Consider the following 21,969-nt stretch of genomic DNA (forward strand, 5'->3'; position numbering starts at 1 on the left):
AGCCTACCAGCTAGTCAATATTATCTAAAAGTTGAATTTATAGGTTTTCTTTTCACTTTCTAGAAAAATATTCTACCATAGAGAACTCCACGAACTAGTTCATTCATTTCAGTAATTCAGTCACTCAATTCGCTTTAACCATCAATGCATCAATCAACAAAAAAAAAACTGCTGTTCTGTCACGACGATTTTCTTTCTGTGTTGTAATTATTTTTGTTGCTAAAATAGTAGATAATTAGTGGACTTTTCCATTTAATTTGCTTCATTTGTGTTTCTTACGTAATTATATTGTGCTTTAAATCAGTTTCTAGCCGCCGAGGTACCAATATTTTACTACATCGTGTAATCGTCTCGGTGCTGATAATTATTCTGATATAAACATTTTATGAACTGCGATGTGGTGCAGATAGTTAATTTTGTGTATTGCGTGTGAAATGTCACAACATGGATGCCCAGAGAGACTTTCCAATAGATCGAAAGGATTCCAGGAAGATGGTCCGAGCCAGCCTACGATGGAGGTCCTGGTGGAGACCCTCACGGGGACCGCCTTCGAAATGACGGTGTCCCCGACGGACACTATATTCGCGATCAAATCGAAGATATTCAGGGTTGAAGGTGAGTTTCGATGTTATATTACACAACTATTTCGTTTGACAGAATTCGATTTACAGTGCGTCATCTATACCCAACAAAGGATGTCGTGGCTATTCTACGCACATTTCTTGCAACGAATTGATAGACAAAACATAGGAAATTGTAGAAAAGGGCAGAATTTGACCATATTTAGCTAAACTGAGCATTGGAAAGTTTCAAAACCAGCCTATGTTTTGCAACATTGTTGTATGGTAGCTAAATCCAATTTGGTGCATAGAAACAAACCATAACCTATCCTTGTGTAAACAAACTTTCTGGGTCAACATGCTGTGATCAATGTTAATGAACAATTTCAAAATAAATTTTAGGAATTATAGGTTATTTTGGTAAACATTCCTTGTTGAGTCACATAACAACATTTGCATACAATATATTAGGTAAATTACTCATTTCTTGGTTACTTTATTGTTATGTATTTATTACAGGCTAGGATACATTGAATAGTAATGTGACTTAATATTAATGAATGCAATAGATTTTTGTTTAGTTTTCTGAATACCCACTCTTGCAAGTTTTTATTTGCTTTTTACTCATGATATCAAGCTTCATTCTCTTAAACCTTAAAATTTTTAAATAAATACATTTCATGGAGACAATGGTTGATTAAAATAATGCCAGATTAGGTACTAGATTTTGGTGTGAAACTAAACTTTAAAATTAATTACAACTGTGTGCCAATCTTAAGTGTCAAACCGAGGATCTAAAGGTCAAGAGCCTAGCTCTCTAATTATAACCGTGATACATTTAGCATTTAAAACAACTCTAATCTTAGCTTTTATCCAGAACGTTCCCCACAATCGTAGTAGGTATTTATTGTTTTCTGATAAGTGCTGTGATTTTAAACTTTTTATTGCTACAAAAATAATTATACACTGCCAGCTGCTACAAATTGCACTGATATTCTTGAATTATAAACAAAATATTATAGTAGGTATTTGTTTTTGTACTATACATATAGTACCAATGCCATAGTTTTGAATGTAACTTGATCTTTAAAAACTTTATCACAAAGTCTGCCTGCCAATGCAATGACCATTATTCACTACCGAAAATGTTATTACTAAACTGTATTCAATTATAATAAATCTTTAGTTGTGTTACATAGTTTTCTAGCTTTCTCTATTTGTGCTCCCAATTTTTTTCTAATGTATGTACTTATGATATAGCTAGAGCTATTTTGGTTGTAGTGTTATAGATTTTGTAAATATTCTTTAATCCATCAGGTCAATGAGACTAACATGTTGCTTTGAAATGATGCCAAAATAATCTCAATGTTCAAGAGATCGACACAAGATGTGTGAATCAGGAATGTAATTTATTCATGTCTGTCTGTGTTTGACATTATGTAAACTACTCAGTAGTCTTTTAACCGACTTCAACAAAAGGAGGATGTTCTCTTTAATTTTTAAATATCTTTTTTGATTTGATAAATATTTGGAATGAATATAGGCTACAACCAAATATGCATTGTTATGATTTGCATTGTTATGCCTCCCTAACCCTCAAGGGTTTGTGTGGAGGAGTGGGGAGTGTAGTTCAAAACCTTCATTTGCCTCGAGTAAATTAGGAAGGGGTTTTGCTCCTGCATGAATGACCTGATTTTGATGATTATGTATTATAATATTTTCTATAGAAAATCATATTTATTTTAATTAAATTGATTTACCCCTGGAAACACATCCATAAAGACCAGTTCATAGTAATCAAGACATGAAGACTGTATGGTCTATTGCTAGCTATACACCTTTCTTGATTATGTTGATTATGAAGAGAATGATTCTCTCTATTCTGATGAAACTTTAGACTGTTATTATGTGCATTCATTATCTTGCACATGTCACACAACTAGATACATTATGCAAGTCAAAGTCAAAGTCAAAGTCAAAATTTCTTTATTTGTTTAGACTAATAAATAGTTCTTACAAATCGTCATTTTGCTCTTAAGGAGCCTCTACATGTCTCATAATCTTTTTACCCTACCAGCGCTTCGAGACCAACATTTGGCAAGTGCTGAGAAGAAGCGCCGCAACAAACTCAGTCACCACTGTCTGCCGGTTAATATAAATAAATAGAAATAGCAGTAGTAGGTACATTCGATTCAGGAGCAGTTCACTGAATTTACCATGCATTCTTGTATGGTGTATCTTATAAGAATGGGTATACAAGATTGCGTGGTATATTAAACAAGGTAGTGACGTGCTAATATCTAGACTTACATATTAAGATACTAGTAGAAATGACTCGCATACATAAATTTGAATAACTTGGATTGACCAGTCCCCGAAAGCAGCGCCTGTTCACAGACATGACGAGTGAACCAGCCATCGCTTCACTCGACCATATTAGAGGGAATGTAACGACCCGCCTCACTACGCCACCACCCCAGAGACATTTTAGTGAGAATGACAATTCCAAGTTATCTTTTAAAAAAAAACTAATAATAAAGCTAAGTAACAGTCCAGATTGAGAAGCATGACACTATAACATTTGAGAAATTATTATTAGTTTATACATTACTTTCCATTTTAATTATTTTTAGTGCGAGCATGAGAGGACCATAATCCTACTCCCAGGATGACTTATCATTAAGAAAATCTCGAGTTGTATAATAGGCTTTTTTAAGCATGTGATCTTTAACTATACCTTTAAATTTATTATACGGTAGCTCTTTATATTTATCAGGGACTTTGTTATAAAAATGGATACCTTGTCCCATAAAAGTGGCAAACACTTTATTAAGTCTAAAAGCGGGTATAGCCAATTTATTTTTATTTCTAGTGTTAATTTGGTGAATATCACTTTTCTTTTTGAATTCATTAATATTTTGTTGAATAAATAGAATACAGTTTAAGATGTATTGTGAAGCGGCCGTGAGAATGCCAATTTCTTTAAACAATTCTCTAAGGGACGCTCTTGCTTTCATTTTATACAAGTATCTTATCGCACGTTTTTGCAAAATAAATATTGTTTCAAAATCTGCAGCTTTGCCCCATAGCATGATTCCATATGACATTAGGCTATGAAAGTAGCTAAAGTAAACTAAGCGAGCTGTTGAAACATCGGTTAATGACCGTATCCTTTTTATTGCAAAAGCCGCTGAGCTGAGCTTTCCCGCCAGAGTTTCTATATGGGGGCCCCACTGGAGTTTTGAATCCAGGGTAATTCCCAGAAAAACAGTAGAGTCTACCAGATCGATGGCATTATTATTAAGTTCTATTTGGGTACTAACTGTTTTTACGTTAGGCAAAGAGAATTTTATACATTTTGTTTTCTTTGCATTAAGTTGTAAATTATTTGTAGTGAACCAACTTAAAACTCTTGTTAGTGCATTATTTACATCGTCAAAGTTATTTTTACTTCTATCAATATTAAAAATCAAAGATGTGTCATCAGCAAATAACACGATTTCGCAAGAGTCCTTAACAAAATATGGTAGATCATTAATGTATATAAGAAACAAGAATGGACCCAGAATTGACCCCTGCGGAACTCCCATTTTCACAGGTGACCCAGAAGACAAAACACCATTTATGTCAACCTTTTGAACTCTAAAGTTTAAATAGGATTGTATTAAATCCAAAGCCGAGTCCTTCACCCCATAAAAGTGCAGTTTGCGAATTAGCGTTTGATGTTCTACGCAGTCAAAAGCTTTTGAGAGATCACAGAAGACCCCTAGTGCATTTTGAGAATTCTCCCAAGCCTCGAAGATATGTTTAAGTAGTGCAACCCCGGCATCGGTGGTGGAACGACCCTTGGTAAAACCATATTGTTCACTATGAAATAGTTTATTAGAGCCAAAGTGAATCATAAGTTGCTCCTGTATGATTTTTTCAAAAATCTTGCTCAGAGCGGGCAAGATAGAAATGGGTCTATAATTGCCAGGGTCGGTTTTACTACCAGACTTAAATAATGGCATTAGTCTACTATGTTTCATGAGGTCGGGGAAGATTCCCTTCTCTATGCAATTATTGAATATTATCGCTAACTGTGGGGACAAGACGAAAACAGTGCATGTCACTACAAATGTAGTGTTTGCAAGTCATACATTTATATTTTTTTTACATAGCAACAGTATCACTGGGGATAGTACTCCTCTTTCTTGGCCTTGCTCCAACCTTGTGATTCACGCACCAGCTGGTCTCTTAACAATTGTCAATTGCGATATAAAAAGCACTATTACCTACTTACAATGCTGAACTTTGTTTATAATAGGGAACTTGAAGACTATGTCCTAGTTTTTTGAATACTAGGTAAGTTACAACATTAGTGCCCCTGTTTGTTATCGACTGGTACAAAGGCTATATATATTTAATTATTTGTCTCATTTCACGTTCATTGTAGATACCTATGTATGTCCAATATGATCCTAAAGTGCAGGTTCGCGCAGCGATAGGGACCGGAGGCAGAGACAAGAGAAGTTAAGAGAACTCCAACAACTGGTTTGGCAATACTGGATGTACACCTTCTTCTTGGGTCTTCATACTGTAAACTAGTACCAGTGGAGATCGTTGAATCTTATCGTGGCGACAACAGAACTACACAGTGTCAGCCTCAAAACTCTGCTACATGAGTGGCGTTGTCAGCAGCATTCATGCCCGTTTTCACCATCAATCCCTAGTTTTTAAGTGACCCCTGTAGTAACAAATAACAGGAATTTTGTTGTCATAGGGGTCACTTAAAAATTAGGGATTGATGGTGAAAACGGGCGTCAGTCTCCCGTGTCGGATGTTGACTCACCATCTTTGCTTGGTGATATACATATCAACCAACACCATCCCTAGCCCTTGATCAGGCAGGAAAGAACGAGATGTCCTTTCTCCACCCTTCCTTATGTACAGTCACGGAATGAAAAGGTTCGTCAGTTTTCAAATTGATTCCTTCAACGAATCGCGAACACATATTACCTTTTGAAACTATGTTACAGAATAATCTCGAGTTAGAGAAATTAATCTTTAACTGTTCGTCAGTAAAGTTCAAAATTATTGATCAAAGTTGTTTGACGATTTATCTTGTCAAGAAGATTATTATGATTGATAAACTAAAACCTTCTTGTTGGTTCAACCTGCCATTATTATTTCTATTAAATAAAAAAAACTATTGTCAATTGGTCAATGTCATCATTGCATTGCACTGATGGGATAGAAAAATAAACAAGCAAAACCTTATTCGTTAGCAAACGTCATATTTATTTAAATGTTAGCAGCACTGTTTCTTGCACTGTTATGTTGGCAGGTTTGACTCTTACAGTACCTAGTGCAAGCGAAAACCGACACTAAGGTGACGAACCTTTTCATTCTGCGACTGTACAATTTTAGTTGATCATCATCATCATTTCAGCCATAGGAAGTCACTGCTGAACGGCCTATATTTCCCTAATGATTTTCACAATGGCCGGTTGGTGGCGGCCTGCATCCAACGCCTTCCCGCTACCTTTAGTTGATTTTTATTTTAGTTGATACTCTAACTAAATAATGTTTAGCTTGAACGTCCGCGCCGCTCCAAGCTGGCGACTAGATACGCCGCTCCCCTCACTCTTCTTGAGTGTAGTGGGGGCACCTTCATATGGACCTCGCTACGCCAATATGCCTCCTTTGACTCGCTTATTAGCGAATGTGCCTCTATTAGAATTGAATTATTCAATGATTCGGTACCAGCCTGTCGAACAAACTGGCCTTAGGGGGGTGGATAATCATCTATTTTGGCATCATAAAAAACGAAAAACCTTAGTCACCTAAATGATCTATCGCCTGATAAGTTCGCCTGGAATAACAACGCTGTTTGTGAGCGAATCCTCTTCTGTGTCATTAGCACGATCTGTGCTTAGTTTGGGCACATTTGGGGCTAGTTAATTGCTGTGATTCTTGGAACAATTTATTTACTTAACTAGCTTTCCGCCCGCGGCTTCGCCCGCGTGGAATTTTGTCTGTCACAGAAAAACTTTATCGCGCGCGTCCCTGTTTCAAAAACCGGGATAAAAACTATCCTATGTTCTTTCCCGGGACTCAAACTATCTCTATGCCAAATTTCATCAAAATCGGTTGCGAGGTTTAAGCGGGAAAGCGTAACAGACAGACAGACAGAGTTACTTTCGCATTTATAATATTAAAGTTGGGATGATGCGTTGGATTGGAAATGTCAAGTTATATTTTTAGTTTAAGATCGACTCGGTGAGAGTGGGTTGATCTTGATACTTAGATAGTTGTAATACGAAATTATATCGAATAAGGAATTCCTGCAATTCGTAACCATCGCGTGTGCCGCATGCCGTGATGTCAGCCTCAAATCTAGCAATTGATTTACGACTTTTACGACTCTGCTGCTCAGGTATAATCTGTTATTTTGTTGGCAAGCTGTAGGTAAAAATAACGCGCGTTTTCTTGAGTCATTCGTTATAATGATTACGGTCTATGTGGGCTACATTTTTCTAAATGGGTAAGAAAAATAAACATGGTTTATGTTTAGTAATACTATGTTAGCGTTAGTAGCATAGATAGCAGGAAAACTCGCTATACGATAACTATGTCCGAACTTACTTATTCATTTAAAACGTGCGCGCTAAAGCCCATTTCAATAGCAAAATACGAGTGTCTAGATTGTCTAACTCTTAGAATACTGCATGATGATGAGATAAATCTAGTTCAATGAAGTCTGTAAGAGAAATTGAAGGCCTAAAAAGATTATACCTACATAAACCTTCCAGAAGACGTCTGTAACATGAACAGGGTTAAAGAATCGTCTAATTGGATAATGTAAAGCTGCAGCTTATTGATATAACCTACGCCATTATGCAGAATTAAAATGCCCTCTGTCTGGTTCCGCATTAACAACTCGTGAAATGATTTCTTTCAATGTTCATGGACATTAATGCCTGATAAACGTTTTATTATTGGAGGTAGGTAACCTTTCCGTAACAATATTCCATTTAGCCTAGGCGCAGAGCACCGATTTTTAGTTGGCCGATAGTTGGGTCGGGCTGTTAATCTGGACATGTATGGAAGTGCGCACATTACACCGATTTGATATCGGCCGATTCTTCATACAAATTAGAATCGACGAGCCCAACTAAAAATCAATGGTTATGCTTATGTTTGTTAAAAGAAAACGGGTAGATGGAATTATTCTTCATCTGATTAACAGGTTGTATAATTTCCGTTCTGGGGGATCGGACTCGAACAAGTGCTCACTGTTCGTTCATGCCAAGTAAAGTTTTTGAGCTACAGCGCCTACAGCATAGCGTGGAAGTGTTTGGCGTGCGCAATTTACTGAATCAAGATAATTTACATTCCACAATACTTTTGGCACATGTTGATATTATTACGCGTGTGTAATGTGTATGTATTAAAAGTGCCATGGAGACCATCTTCATTCATGTCTTCACGATGAGAGCAGAGCATGAATGTCGCTCGTGACGTCAACATGGTCAATCAATCGTTCTTCATAAGGACACACAGGATCCGTCTTCACTACCCCCGACCTCGATTTACACGAGAAAAAATCTAGTAGAGTAGATCAAAAATTATCTTCACTCCCATGAGCCATTATTATTATTACCCTACCTCCATTTTTAAACGAATTACCTACGTGAGTGCAAAAAACGTTATAATTATCAAATTGTTTCGAAAACGTTTCTGCAACATTTCTATACTGCGACGCCTTGTTATATCGACATTTTGTTACTGCGTGATGTTTCGTTATAATATCTAACTACTGCGAACGATTTTACTACGACTGCATTTGAATTTGAATGGTCAACCGAGGCTCCTACCATGAACTTAGTTGGTATCGGTGGTAGGGTAAGCGATCACTGCACGTGCCTAGATAGCCGCGACCAAATTGAATGTGAACTCATTGCTACTAATTCATGCACCACATCTGATCGCGGTAGCTGCACGCGTTGCTTTGACCGAACCTATAGATTTGAGACCTGTTTATGTGCCCTGAAAAGTGTCTTTACACTAAACTAAACTCTTTGCACCTCACTCCCCAGGTATCCCAGTATCGCAGCAGCACCTGCTGTACAACCTCAAGGAGCTGGACAACGCGTCGATGCTGCGCGAGCATGGCGTGGGCGACGGCGCGCGCCTGCGGCTGGTGCTGGGCATGTGTGGCGGGCCCATCACCACGCGCCGCCTGCCGCCGCCCGCCGGCGCCGAGCCCTGGCGGGACATCGAGCGCCTCCTGGACACCACCAGGTATGCTATTGTCTAGCAGCACCTGCTATACAGCTTGAGGAGCTGGACAACCCTGCGACTGGTACTGGGCATGTGCGGCCCATCACCACGCGCCGCCTGCCGCCGCCCGCCGGCGCCGAGCCCTGGCGGGACATCGAGCGCCTTCTGGACACCACCAGGTAAGAACCGACACCATACCCCAATAAGCGTACCCAGGGGGGCGGCAGGGGAGGGCAGCTGCCCCTACTGACTGCCGACTTAAAAAAAAGTCGACTCACGAACAAATGCAATTCATTCAGTCTTGATGGATCATCGATACAGTGGCAAATCGTCTACCTACCTTTACACACACATGCATTACAAAGCAAAAAGTCCAAAATGTTAGCCTACGTGCGTACTACAGCTTAGATAAGACGTTTACAAAAACGAATTTATAAACTTGTAAGTAGGTACAGTGAACGTATTTTTTTATCAGGGTTCATAGTTTTATATTGTCATTTCGGTCATATTGCATACACCATGTTTTCGTTAATATTACGTAAAAGAGGGTAAATATTTTTTACAGACGAATCAGTCTACCCTCTTTATTTTAGTTCGTTCGACCACGCCGCGATGTATCGTCCTCTGTTCAACAAAATTACAACACTTCAGTATTTTGTCGTGCAGGAACAACGTTTGTGTAAATTGTTTGTTATTTGTGTGATTCCGTGTTTGTGTAACCAAAATTGAAGAAAATCGCTATGGGATTTGAATTCACAATCGCTGGCATTACTTCGAAGCTCAAACCACTCAAGTAACCGTCGATAGTTTTTATTTTGACCCGTGTGCAGGTACTAAATATTTTTTTATTCTGTCCTTTCGTTCAAAGCACACATTTGAAGCGCGTAGGTGTAAATCTTATCAGATGTACCACCAAAAATAAGCTGTAAGTAGATGACTTTCAAAGATAATAATCTTCATTCAGAAACGTTAATGTGTGCCTAATTATTCAAGGCGCACACAGATGCGGGCTGGTAGGCCTTGAGCCGTCTTCCTGCTTCCGCTTGGTGCCACTTTTTGCTGCAACTCTGCATGTTCTCTCGACCGCAGGTTACTCATCCATTTGTGTGGTCTGCTGACGTAGATTTTTTGTGTGTAAACGCAGATTCAATCGGCCGGTCTAGTGACCCTGTGTAATCGGATAATGTGACTTCGAATCTTGCAAGATTATAATTTAATATTGATAGATATGTTATGTTATAACATTAATGTATCTTGTTCAATTAGATTTGCATTATTTAATGTAGAGTACTAAGCTATTCTTTTGATTGCTTTTGTTCTAAGCACCACTTGATTTGTTGTAGATTGATTGGAATCAAAATCAAATCAAACTGCTTTATTTCTTTAATGAACCAAACTACAATGAACAAATTGCTAACAAACTTGTAAAAAATAATTGTTGAAAGGAACCACTCTTCCTTTTCGCGTTTACTTCAAGGTTTGAAGAGTATTTATTATGAGCACAAAGAGAAAGTTTTAGAAATACAAAGGAAATTAGCTTAGATTATATCTACTTAGCACAATATTAGAATGTTTATGTATGCTTGTATGCGCACGAGATTGTATGTACTACAGCAAATTAGTTAACATTAGCAGAAGATAGGTTATTTATTATCGAAAGTCGTTCTAATATAACGTCTGAGCGTCCAATACTGCGTTTTAAGTGGTGGGCAACTACAAAATAATTTACACCAGAGCGGCACTGGAATCATTTACCCCAGAGCGGCACTGGAATCATTTACCACAGAGCGGCATTGGAATCATTTAACACAGAGTGGCACTGGAAGGAAGTCGGTCCTTAACTTCGAACTCCTATATTTTTCTTATTAATTTAATTGTGGGTCCAATGTCAGTTCATTCTGCCCCGGGACAAGGCATTTTTACTGGCGGTCTAGCTGTATAAAGGCTTCTCCAAACAGGACGCGTACCTAGGCCGCGCTAGAGCGTTAGCCTGACGTCGCGCTATAGCGTCTACTTGTGTTGTTAGAATGTTTATATATACACAATGCTGGCACTAGCAATACGCAACGCAACGCTTTATCGCAGCGTTAGGACGGTGTGACACTGGATTCTACATTCTACCAAGCTAGCGCTCTACGCGTTCTATTTGGCTAAAGGTTTAACTTGACTATACACAGGAAAAGCAGCGGTATAGTCTCGTAAATATGACCTGCCATTTCAGCTTGCTTATCCGATGATCATTTGTCTTTGTAGGTTATAGGCATTTTTGTAAAAATAAATCGCCCCTATCACAAGTACATAACGAAAATGTTGTTTCCAGGGAGGAGACGGAATGGGGCAGCAACGGCTGCAAGGTGACGGTGCTGGTGTTCCGCGAGGGCGAGCGCGTCAACATGCTGCGCGTGCGCGAGAATCGCGACGGCTCCTACTCGCCGCTCGACCACAACAAGTGTGAGTATACCTTGAATTTTTAGAATCCAGCAGACATGTAAACAAACACTTGCATACACAATTACACCATAATCACTTACGTGTTCATAATATCATAGGTACACATTATTTCACAAGCCCATGAAACCAACTTTATTCTCACGATTATACAAGTTTGAAACAAATTATTTTAGCAAAATACGTGGACGATGAAAATTTGTGAGACTTGTCAAATTGACTTGACGTTTAAAATTATGTGTTATCTCCATGTTGTCTCTGACACATCAGTGATGTAACCTGTAAGTCATAGACAATTAATCGGTAAATTTAATCGATTTCATTTCAATTATTCAATCATTTTCATTACTGATTGTACTTAAATAGATTTAAAAAGGGTCTTAATCAACAATGTATTTTTTCTTCATTGAATGTACTACTAAATATTTAATATACTGATTTTTAAAGCATTATAAATGATTTCTACAGGTACGTAAGTATTACAATAATTTCAATTCGCGATTAACGAGAGGTTTTGTCGCCTCACTAGTGCACAGATTAAAAATGTTTTAATGTCAGTTGGCCATATTTGTTTAAGTTTCTGCTGAATTCTAAAAAATTCGACTTTACACTGCAACATAGCGTTTGTTACAACTGCACAGGGTCTATTCAGCAGTGGCTCTATTCAGTTGTGTCATAAAGGATTCGTGTCAAGAGATGCCGCTTCTTCTTTTTCCTCAGTCCCTCACTGATTAGGATCGCGACGGCTTTAGCCGGACATGTTTCCCTTTTTAGGGACTTGTCTGGCCAAAAATTGTGTTGTCCGGCCTGGCCGGATTTTGTTAGGCTTTTTATGTGGCTATCGTGCCAGTCGAAACTCGAGCCACAGAATAATGTTCATTCAAAGATGATGACCTACAAGGTGGACCGACGACATCGTAAAGGTAGCAGGGAAGCGCTGGACGCAGGCCGCTACCAATCGATCAACATAAAGCATCGGGGGAGGCCTATGTTCAGCTGTGGACGTCCTATGGCTGAAATGATGATGGTGATGATGATGAAAGATGGGAGTACCCGTTCACCATGAATTTGCGACATACAGTTTGTTGTGTTATAAAACACTCACAGAGTGCAATCTCAACTCACTGAAGTCGCTGGAAAAATTGGAAAAGCAGTCAAAGTAACACTATCTCCCCCACAGACTCGTCATCGCTGACACATCTCCTCGAGCACGAGCCGGACGACGGGCTGTCGGGCTCGCTGCACGAGAACGCGGTCACCATGGGCAAGATGATGGACCTGCGCCGCCGCATGGAGGACCTGTCCGTGCAGCGCCGCCGCAGCGACCGCGCCGGTGAGTTGAAGCTCCATAAATCATCATCATCATTTCAGGCTTCAGCCACAGGGCGTCTACTGCTTTATATTGACTCCCCCCAATGATTTCCACATCGCCCTGCACACACACGCACTCACATACACGCACACACACACACACATACGTATACACACACACACACACACACACACACACACACACACACACACACACACACACACACTCACACACACACACACACACACAACAAACACACACACGCACAAACACACATACACACATGCACACACTCACAAGCACAATCAAACACACAAGTTAGAATAGAATAGAATAATCTTTATTGCCCAAAACTGTGTACAATTTGTGCTGGTCACAATGCAAAAAAAAAAAAAGTTACAACAGTGTTACCCATATCGGGCATGCAATAGTTAAAATACAGTAATAAAGTTAGAGTTTAATTAGTTCACACAACGCAACTTGAAAGTAAAGTTAGTTTATGTTATAGTTGTTGTAATTCACGAAGGCGAGTGACCTTAAGCCTAGGTGCAAACCATCGATTTTTCGTCGGCCGACATTTTAGTCAGGCAGTTAATCAGTATGGGCATGTATGGAAGTGCGCTCATTACACCGATTTGATTTGGCCGATTCTTCATACAAGTTAAAATCGGGCCCAACTATCGGCCAACTAAAAATCTGTAGTCTGCGCCTAGTCTTACATGTGTGGTTACTGTTCGTTTTTTCAAAAGTTTTGATAGACATTACACTATCGTTATGTGCATGTACTATCGCCAACAGTGTTAACTGCCCATTGAAAGTCATGTCATCTCGTTCTATCGCAAAGAATCGCCATTTGATTAGAGCGAGAGTAAAAACGGAAATGGATAGTTAAAAGTGTGGGCGTGTGTACACTTAGAGAGTGACTCCTTCTGGCGCAGGTGCCATTTCAGAGTCCACTTTAAATGCTATTTAATTTTTTGTTAAAGAAATAGTTGTTCTGTCATATAAAACAACTAACAAGCGTGTGTTAATCCTTCGCAGACAAGCCTGAGATCCAGAAGACTCGCAGCGAGGAGACTTTAGCGGGTGCGCGCTGCGAGCGGCCGCGCGCCTTCGAGGACGACGCCTGCCGCTACCGCCTGCACTACCACTGCGCACTCAACGACCGGTGAGTAGCTTAGTTAGTAGGACTGCTGCAGGTCAACCCTCGCAGACAAGCCGGAGTCCAGAAGACCCGCAGCGAGGAGACTCTAGCGCCTTCGAGGACGACGCCTGCCGCTACCGCCTGCACTACCACTGCGCGCTCAACGACCGGTCAGTAGCTTAGTTAGTAGGACTGCTGCAGGTCAACCCTCGCAGACAAGCCGGAGTCCAGAAGACCCGCAGCGAGGAGACTCTAGCGCCTTCGAGGACGACGCCTGCCGCTACCGCCTGCACTACCACTGCGCGCTCAACGACCGGTGAGTCTGTAGGACTGCTGCAGGTCAACCCTCGCAGACAAGCCGGAGTCCAGAAGACCCGCAGCGAGGAGACTCTAGGACTGCTGCAGGTCAACCTTGACTGAACTCAGACACCACAATTTGAACCTTCTTATTATGATGATAAGGCAAAAACAAATGAAAATCAATATATTTTGTCTTTCAGAGGGTTTAAAGAAGTAACTACAGTCTGGTCTGCGAGCACGTAGAATTTTGTCCAATGACCCCAAGCTACGCATCCTTATCGCTCGCGCGTAATTATATTGCTGTCGCGACTGTGCGACGGGCGCCCGCAGTGAGTGTGCGAGCGCGACAGCAACATAATTACGCGCGAGCGATAAGGATGGGTAGCTTGGGGTCATTGGACAAAATTCTACGTGCTCACAGACCGGGCTTTAGTATGTGTGATAGTGCTTCGAAATAGGCGAGGCTTTTACTATACTCTCAACATAATTTCGCTTTAGTGCTTGCTTAATCTGAAATTGTATTTCTTGGAGAAAGATGTCCTTTTAAGTCCTTGATAGCACCGAAAATAAAAGTCGATTAAATTCCTTCCTCGCGTCGTTCAGGCGTCTGTATTTCCGCGGATCGCAGGTCCGTGTCTTGACGTCCGAAGCAGGCGCTCGCGCAAATTTTAGCGCCCCATTGAAGCTATTTACAATAATATTTCCTCGCGGTACAGATACCGGTGCTGCTGATTGAATCATAAACTCATAAACAGGTGTGCGCATCAGAGCGATCTCAAACCAAATTTTTTTTCAAATTCAAATTCAAAACGTTTATTTGCCAAGAACACAGTAATACAGGGTGACGATATTAAATAGGATCATGTGAAATCAAAATCGTCTAATTTGCTCCCTTCCACGTTGCAGGTATTCCGTGCTACCAGGAATCGGCGTGCGAAGCGAGTCCGAGCAGTCCATCCACGACGCCGCCGCGCTGCTGCTGCCCGGCGCAGACCGCGCGCCCGCCACGGCGCCGCAAGACCTAGGTATGTACTAGCTCCACTGACGCAGGTGTCAGTCACGCAGCACGAGGAGCAGTCCATCCACGACGCCGCCGCGCTGCTGCTGCCCGGCGCAGAACGCGCGCCCGCCACGGCGCCGCAAGACCTAGGTATTTTTTTTTTATGTGATAGGAGGCAAACGAGCAGACGGATCACCTGATGGTAAGCAATGAGGGCTATCGTTTTAGCGCTCACCAGTTGGCGCCACTGTAGAGTATGGTCCTGTCAATCGCCAGGGGTGCCAACTGTTAAGTATAAAAACGATAGCCCTCATTGAGAAAATTGTTTTTGAAGCGGTGATGGCTCAGTACGATACAGTAAAGTGTGTCTTTTTCCAGGTCCGCTGGTGGGCGCGGGTACTTCGGGCTGGCGCGCGGCCGGCTTCGGCTCGGCCGGCTCCGTGGGCGCCGTGCTGAGGGCCCGCGAGCCCGACGCGCTGCACCACGCGCTGTCCTCCTCCAGCGAGCAGCTGCAGCGCACCAGGTACACACCAGCAGGCCCGCTGTGCCCGCGAGCCCGACGCGCTGCACCACGCGCTGTCCTCCTCCAGCGAGCAGCTGCAGTATAAAATGGCTTCCACGATGCTTTTCATGGCAAAAAAAGTTGTGCGCCCTCCATATTGAAAACGGACACAAATTACCAATTTGTTTATCACATTCTAAAAGATTGTGTCACAAAAGCTAAATGGTAAACTTCGTGTTTCCCAGAATCCTGCCGTCCCTGTCCCGGCACCGCAACCGGGAGCACTTGCACTTGAGCGACGAGGGCTTACACTTGGCGCCGGCGCGCTCGCTCGAGGTGGGCAGCGAGCGCCGACAGCGCCGCATACAGCGCATCAGCGAGGCCGTCTGCCTTACGCGGTACGTGATCATCACCTGCATAGTAATTACACCGGTCAACAAAAAAAAAATTTTTTTTGCGCATGGGTTTTACTTATTATATTCTGATTATATGTATAAGCAAATTTATATAAAAAAGTGCGATTACAAATCGAAAATATTTGCTTTTTAAGAAGTTATAGTGATTTGAATTTTCCATCTTCATAGTAGAATGTCTCTAAAGATGCACGTCACATTCTCATTGGGATATATTTATAGATAATTATGGGGGCTTATTCGCAAGAACAAGGGGAACGCTTTCATCAAAATATAGTGGGATTTGAGAGATGACGTTACCAAGGCTAGTGTTCACGACGACTACGAAATCTTCCTACAGAACCCTAAAAAATATAAAAGAAACCGCGGCAAATACATATACGCGCCTATAGGTATAGATAAGTCATAAATCATCGGCGCGCGGCAAGTACTTGAAAAGAAAGAGACAGTGCGAGCGCGCAAAGGACAGCATTAGCACGCGCGCCCGCGATAACCGACCGTAGCGCGTAAGAAATAAGGCTCATATCCGGATGCCTTAAAACTTTGTTTACGAGTCCCGCGCGTTAGAGCAAGTACTCGCGTATTCCAGAAAGCGGGCGAACCGTCGATTTTCTAGTTAGTAGGCAAGCTGGAGCGGTATATAAACCGGCCGCCGTGCCGATCCGTCATCAGTTTTACTCAAGACAGTTCTCCGAACAGATCAAGAGTGAACCTCCTCCGACCGAAGAGCTACAGGAAGTCTTCTCACCGCGATAGAAGAATAGTGATCATAGTGACGACTTCAGCATCAGAACCGGACACCGTTATTGCTTCGTGACTTCGGATACGTTTCACCGCGCACCGTATCGACGCCGTCCTTCGACAAAGACGAGTCAACGATCCACCCACCGAACTTCAGTGTGCAACGACTGGAGACACCGTCTACCGGAGTGCCACCGTATACAGTCCACAATCTACAGTCCACCGCATCATCGTTTTCACTGCGTCCGTCAACAGCCCACTCCGTGTACCTACTCCGCTACGATTACCCGGTCTTCGTAACCGTTCCGTATATTTTTGTGACCGGATAAATAAACAGTCCTGCACATTTTTCTGGTCCTTCGAGCCGGATCGTTGACAACTTACTTGAAGACCGTTTCAAGACACCGAATCGCCCTTGAAGAAGGAAAATCTACGTTTGTGACTACAGTATGCCGGTCACAAGATCACAGAAGGGCAAGGCCGACGCAGCGCCGCCAGTCGCCGCTGAACAAGCCTTACCTACGTCCGTCTCCGAAACCAACCGGGAGGAACTGATCCAGTTTGAACCTCCAGAAAATAGAAAAGCACCGAGGTCATCGCGGGCATCCTCCGTAAAATCCGACCGCGCCCGTCGATTGGCCAAGGCTCAAGAAGAGGTAGCTCGCCTGGAATTAAAATTAGCCCGCGCCCGTCTCTCCGCCATCCAGGCCGAAGAATCGGAGGAGGAAGACAACGACTCCGTCGCCTCAGAAATGCACGAGTCTCGCGTTGAGACTTGGCTTGAGGCTCAANTCGGGGCCTCCGGAGTCTCCGATCCACTTCAGCTGGAAGGCGTCGCTGGATCAAAGATAAATGTCAGCGGATCACGCAAAGTGAGCGTCACGCTACAGGGCCAAACTAAGGGCTATCCGATAAAAGCCAGAACAGTCAAAGGGCTTCACCTGGCACCACAAGCGGTGTCTGAATTGGACCTCAAAGGATGCCATCATCTCCGAGGAATACAGAACTTCCTTCAGTATAAAGAAAGAAAACCCACCGTATTAATAGGCCAAGATAATTGGCATCTTCTCGTCGCCCGGCAACTCCGAAGAGGACCGACACATCAGCCGGTAGCCTCACTGACCCCATTGGGATGGGTATTGCACGGGTCCTCAACAAGAAGTTTAGGAAGAAACGTGCACTACGTCTACAGAGCCGAAGAGAAGCTAATAGACGAAGAAATCCGAAGATACTTTACCATCGACTCGCTTGGCATCCAACCCAAGCTACCGAAGAGTGATCCAGAAGTTCGCGCACTGCAGGTCCTGGAAGCAAATACAGTGAAGAAGAAGGAAGATGTCTACGAAACTTCGCTAATTTGGAAGAAAGAAGATGTGGTTCTTCCAAATAATTATAAAGGCGCGCTTAACCGACTCTACAGCATCGAGAAGAAGCTAGACCGCGACACATCGTTGAAAACCAGCTACGAAGATCAAATAAATAATTTGATCAAGAAAGGATACGCCGAAGAAGCAAAAGAACCTCCGACACCGGGCAAGACTTGGTACTTGCCACACTTCGCCGTTCTACACCCTAACAAACCGGGAAAAGTACGAGTGGTCCTGGACGCCGCATTCCGCTTCGGGAATACCTCACTGAACGATAATTTATTGCCGGGGCCAGATCTACTACAGTCACTGCAGGGTGTATTGATGCGATTTAGACAGCACAAAATCGCAGTCGCCGCCGATATCGAAGAAATGTTTCTCCGCATAAGCATCCGCAAAGAAGATCGAGACGCCTTACGCTTCCTGTGGCGTCAAGACCGGCGGGAGGGCCCACCTACCGAATATCGCATGACAACAGTTGTCTTCGGGGCCACCTGCTCGCCATGCATAGCTTTATACGTGAAGAATTTGAATGCAGAAAGACATCGTGAAGAATACCCAGAAGCCGCATCCGCAATTATTAATAACCATTATATGGATGATTATTTACAAAGTTTTCAAACCGTAGAAGAAGCACAGAAGATCGCCAACGAAGTTGACCGCATACATAAAAAGGCAAATTTTAATCTGCGCAAGTGGACTTCGAACAACAGCAAAGCAATACAGAACTTGGAAGATTCCGCCAAGATAGAAGAAATCAAGTTCGACGACGGCGCAAAAGAAGAGAAGATTTTAGGCCTAATATGGCGACCATCATCGGACTGCCTAGCCTTCAACTTAAATTTCGCCCGGGTCCCATCCGACATCGTCAATGGCAATCGCACACCGACGAAAAGAGAAGCACTACGAACAGTCATGGCGATTTTCGACCCACTCGGAATAGCGTCACCTATCGTCATTCAAGGGAAACACATCCTACAGGAAACGTGGCGCACTGGGATTGACTGGGACCAAGAATTAACCGCAACGCTAGCCAGCACCTGGAAGACCTGGATTGAAGACCTGAAACAGTTGAAATCGATCCAGATCCCACGATGTCATCCGTACTTAAGTAGCGCAACCGAGCGCGAAATTCATACATTCGTCGATGCCAGTGAAAAGGCATACGCGGCAGCGGTATATTGGCGAGTCATCGACAGCAGCGGAAACATCCACGTGTCGCTAATTACCGCCAAAGCGAGGGTCGCACCGCTAAAAGTCACATCGATACCTCGTCTTGAACTCCAGGCAGCCGTCATCGGAAGTCGACTAGCAAGTACGACTATCAAAGAGTACGATATTAAACCCGACCGACAGTACTTCTGGTCAGACTCGAAGACCGTACTCTCATGGCTACGTGCTGGCCCCCGATCGTTCAAGCCGTACGTCGCCCACAGAATAGCCGAAATCGAAGAAACGACTAATGTCAGTCAATGGCGATGGGTTCCTACGTCACAGAATGTAGCAGACGACGCTACACGCGATTCACCGAAACAGTTTAACGCTTCGCACAGATGGTTCACCGGACCGCCATTTCTACGAGGACCCCCTGAAAGTTGGCCGCAAGAAAAATCTACGAATACAACCGAAAACAAAACAGAAGAGCGAGTCAACTTAGTGAAGACTAACAAAGTTCGACTTTGCGAGTCGTTACCCGACGTCAACCGCTTCTCATCGTGGCTACGACTAATAAGGACTACCGCATTAGTATTATTATTCATCCAGAAGCTGCGCGCAAGAAAAGTCTCCGTCAATTATAAACGAACGAAGAAAAATAAAGAAAAAGATCCGCATTGGCCGTCTCCTGCCAGAAAATTACACGCAAAGTTACACGCCGACGTATCCGAGCAGAGTCGACTAGGCGTTATAATTGAAGTACCGTTTCTGCAGCAAGCCGAGTCGCTCTGGGTGCAAGCTGTGCAAGAAGAGATGTTTCACGAAGAGATTGAAGCACTCCGTAACGGCCAGCATCTTCCGACGAACAGCAGACTAGATCATCGTACTAAATTCAGAAGAAACCGAAATGCCCGATATGCAAGAACGAGCATTTCGTCACCGACTGCACGAAATTGAAGGAAGCCGACAACAACAGCCGCTGGAAGTATGCAAAGGACTTCAAACTTTGCTTCCGCTGTCTACGCTACAAAGCTGCAGATCACAGCTGCAAAACGAAGTCGTGCATGGTACGGGGCTGCCAGAAGACACACCATCCGCTCCTACATTACGACAAAGCACCGAAAATCGAGAAGAAAACCGAAACCGTTGCCTCTACCAACTCACGCACAAGACAGGGCCACGCATACTTGAAAATCATCCCAGTTCGTGTCTCTGGCCCTAAAGGATTCTACGACACTGCAGCGCTCCTCGACGACGGTTCTACAATTACCCTTATTGATGCCGACGTTGCCAACCGCGTCGGGGCCTCCGGAGTCTCCGATCCACTTCAGCTGGAAGGCGTCGCTGGATCAAAGATAAATGTCAGCGGATCACGCAAAGTGAGCGTCACGCTACAGGGCCAAACTAAGGGCTATCCGATAAAAGCCAGAACAGTAAAAGGGCTTCACCTGGCACCACAAGCGGTGTCTGGATTGGACCTCAAAGGATGCCATCATCTCCGAGGAATACAGAACTTCCTTCAGTATGAAGAAAGAAAGCCCACCGTATTAATAGGCCAAGATAATTGGCATCTTCTTGTCACCCGACGACTCCGAAGAGGACCTACACATCAGCCGGCAGCCTCACTGACCCCATTGGGATGGGTATTGCACGGGTCCTCAACTAGAAACTTAGGAAGAAACGTGCATTACGTCTACAGAGCCGACGAGAAACTCATAGAAGAAGAATCGACTAATTTCAGTCAAAGGCGACGGGTTCCTACGTCACAGAATGTAGCAGACGACGCTACACGCAATACTCCGAAACAGTTCAACGCTTCGCACAGATGGTCCACCGGACCGCCATTTCTCCGAGGACCCCCAGAAAGTTGGCCGCTAGAGAAATCAAAGAAGAATAAGCAGAAATATCCGCAGCGGCCGTCTCCTGCCAGAAAAAGACATGCAACAGTTCCGCCTACGTGTAACGAAGAAATTGCCATTAATAAACCGCCAGGCGCAAGTCAAAGATCGCAAGACCGGCGGGAGTCGCCACTAAATGGAAACCGGCGGGAGCCATTGAAACTCCAACACCGGCGGGAGCCCCATAGCCGGGGAGCTCCCTTGAAAGTAGAACGACTTAGTCGTCGACCGCAACTTACCTCGCAATACCTGGCCCCGAGGGAAAGTCATCGCGACGTATCCGGGACGAGACGGAATCGTCCGCACCGCAGACATCATGACACAAGGAGGTGTCATGCGCAGACCTACGAAAAGGCTCGTCATCCTACCTACCGAAAAGGGGGTGACAGAACAGTAGTCAGTCGTCGTGTTAGCGATTTGGATGCAGCGACGACACGAGTGCGCCGCTGCACGGCGGGAGTATGTTCACGACGACTACGAATTCTTCCCACAGAACCCTAAAAAAAACATAAAGAAACCGCGGCCNTGTGTTGCGAACATTACTATGTGAAGCCGAGTACATAGTTAACAGCCGTCCGCTAACTCATGTTTCTACGTCACCTGAAGACGATGAAGCTCTTACCCCGAACCATTTTTTAATCGGTGGTTCAGGCCGAGTACAGACACCGGGAACATTTACCAAATCCGACNGTTATTACCTGACTAAGCATAGTAATATTCACTACTTAATTTATTTCAAAAAATATAGAGCGTTAATAACAAAAGGATTGGATACTATCTGCTTTACAGAAGTGCCACCAGCAAAAAATTATCAAATCATTTAGATTACGTTTTTATGTGATTACTTCTTTTGTTTTTTTAGGA

General features: G+C 43.3%; 2 protein-coding genes across 2 annotated transcripts; both read left to right on the top strand.

The window, feature by feature from the left end:
* The first annotated feature begins 133 nt into the window (after positions 1–133).
* LOC114358642 (AN1-type zinc finger protein 4) lies at positions 134–16,761 on the top strand. The gene is made up of 9 exons (XM_028312660.1): positions 134–615; positions 8,642–8,846; positions 11,146–11,276; positions 12,454–12,606; positions 13,627–13,753; positions 14,936–15,054; positions 15,408–15,552; positions 15,777–15,929; positions 16,644–16,761. The coding sequence occupies exons 1-9, from the start codon at positions 435–437 to the stop codon at positions 16,759–16,761; spliced, it is 1,332 nt and encodes a 443-aa protein (XP_028168461.1). The 5' UTR covers positions 134–434.
* Positions 16,762–17,134: 373 nt separating this feature from the next.
* On the top strand, positions 17,135–21,293 carry LOC114358643 (uncharacterized). The gene is made up of 3 exons (XM_028312661.1): positions 17,135–19,999; positions 20,104–20,729; positions 21,200–21,293. Exons 1-3 carry the CDS (start codon positions 17,135–17,137, stop codon positions 21,291–21,293), a joined length of 3,585 nt encoding a protein of 1,194 aa, XP_028168462.1.
* The last annotated feature ends 676 nt before the right edge of the window (positions 21,294–21,969 follow it).

The sequence above is a fragment of the Ostrinia furnacalis genome, unplaced genomic scaffold, assembly GCF_004193835.3.
Source record: "Ostrinia furnacalis isolate ACB-3 unplaced genomic scaffold, ASM419383v2 OfSCF4062, whole genome shotgun sequence".
Taxonomy (NCBI): Eukaryota; Metazoa; Arthropoda; class Insecta; order Lepidoptera; family Crambidae; genus Ostrinia; species Ostrinia furnacalis.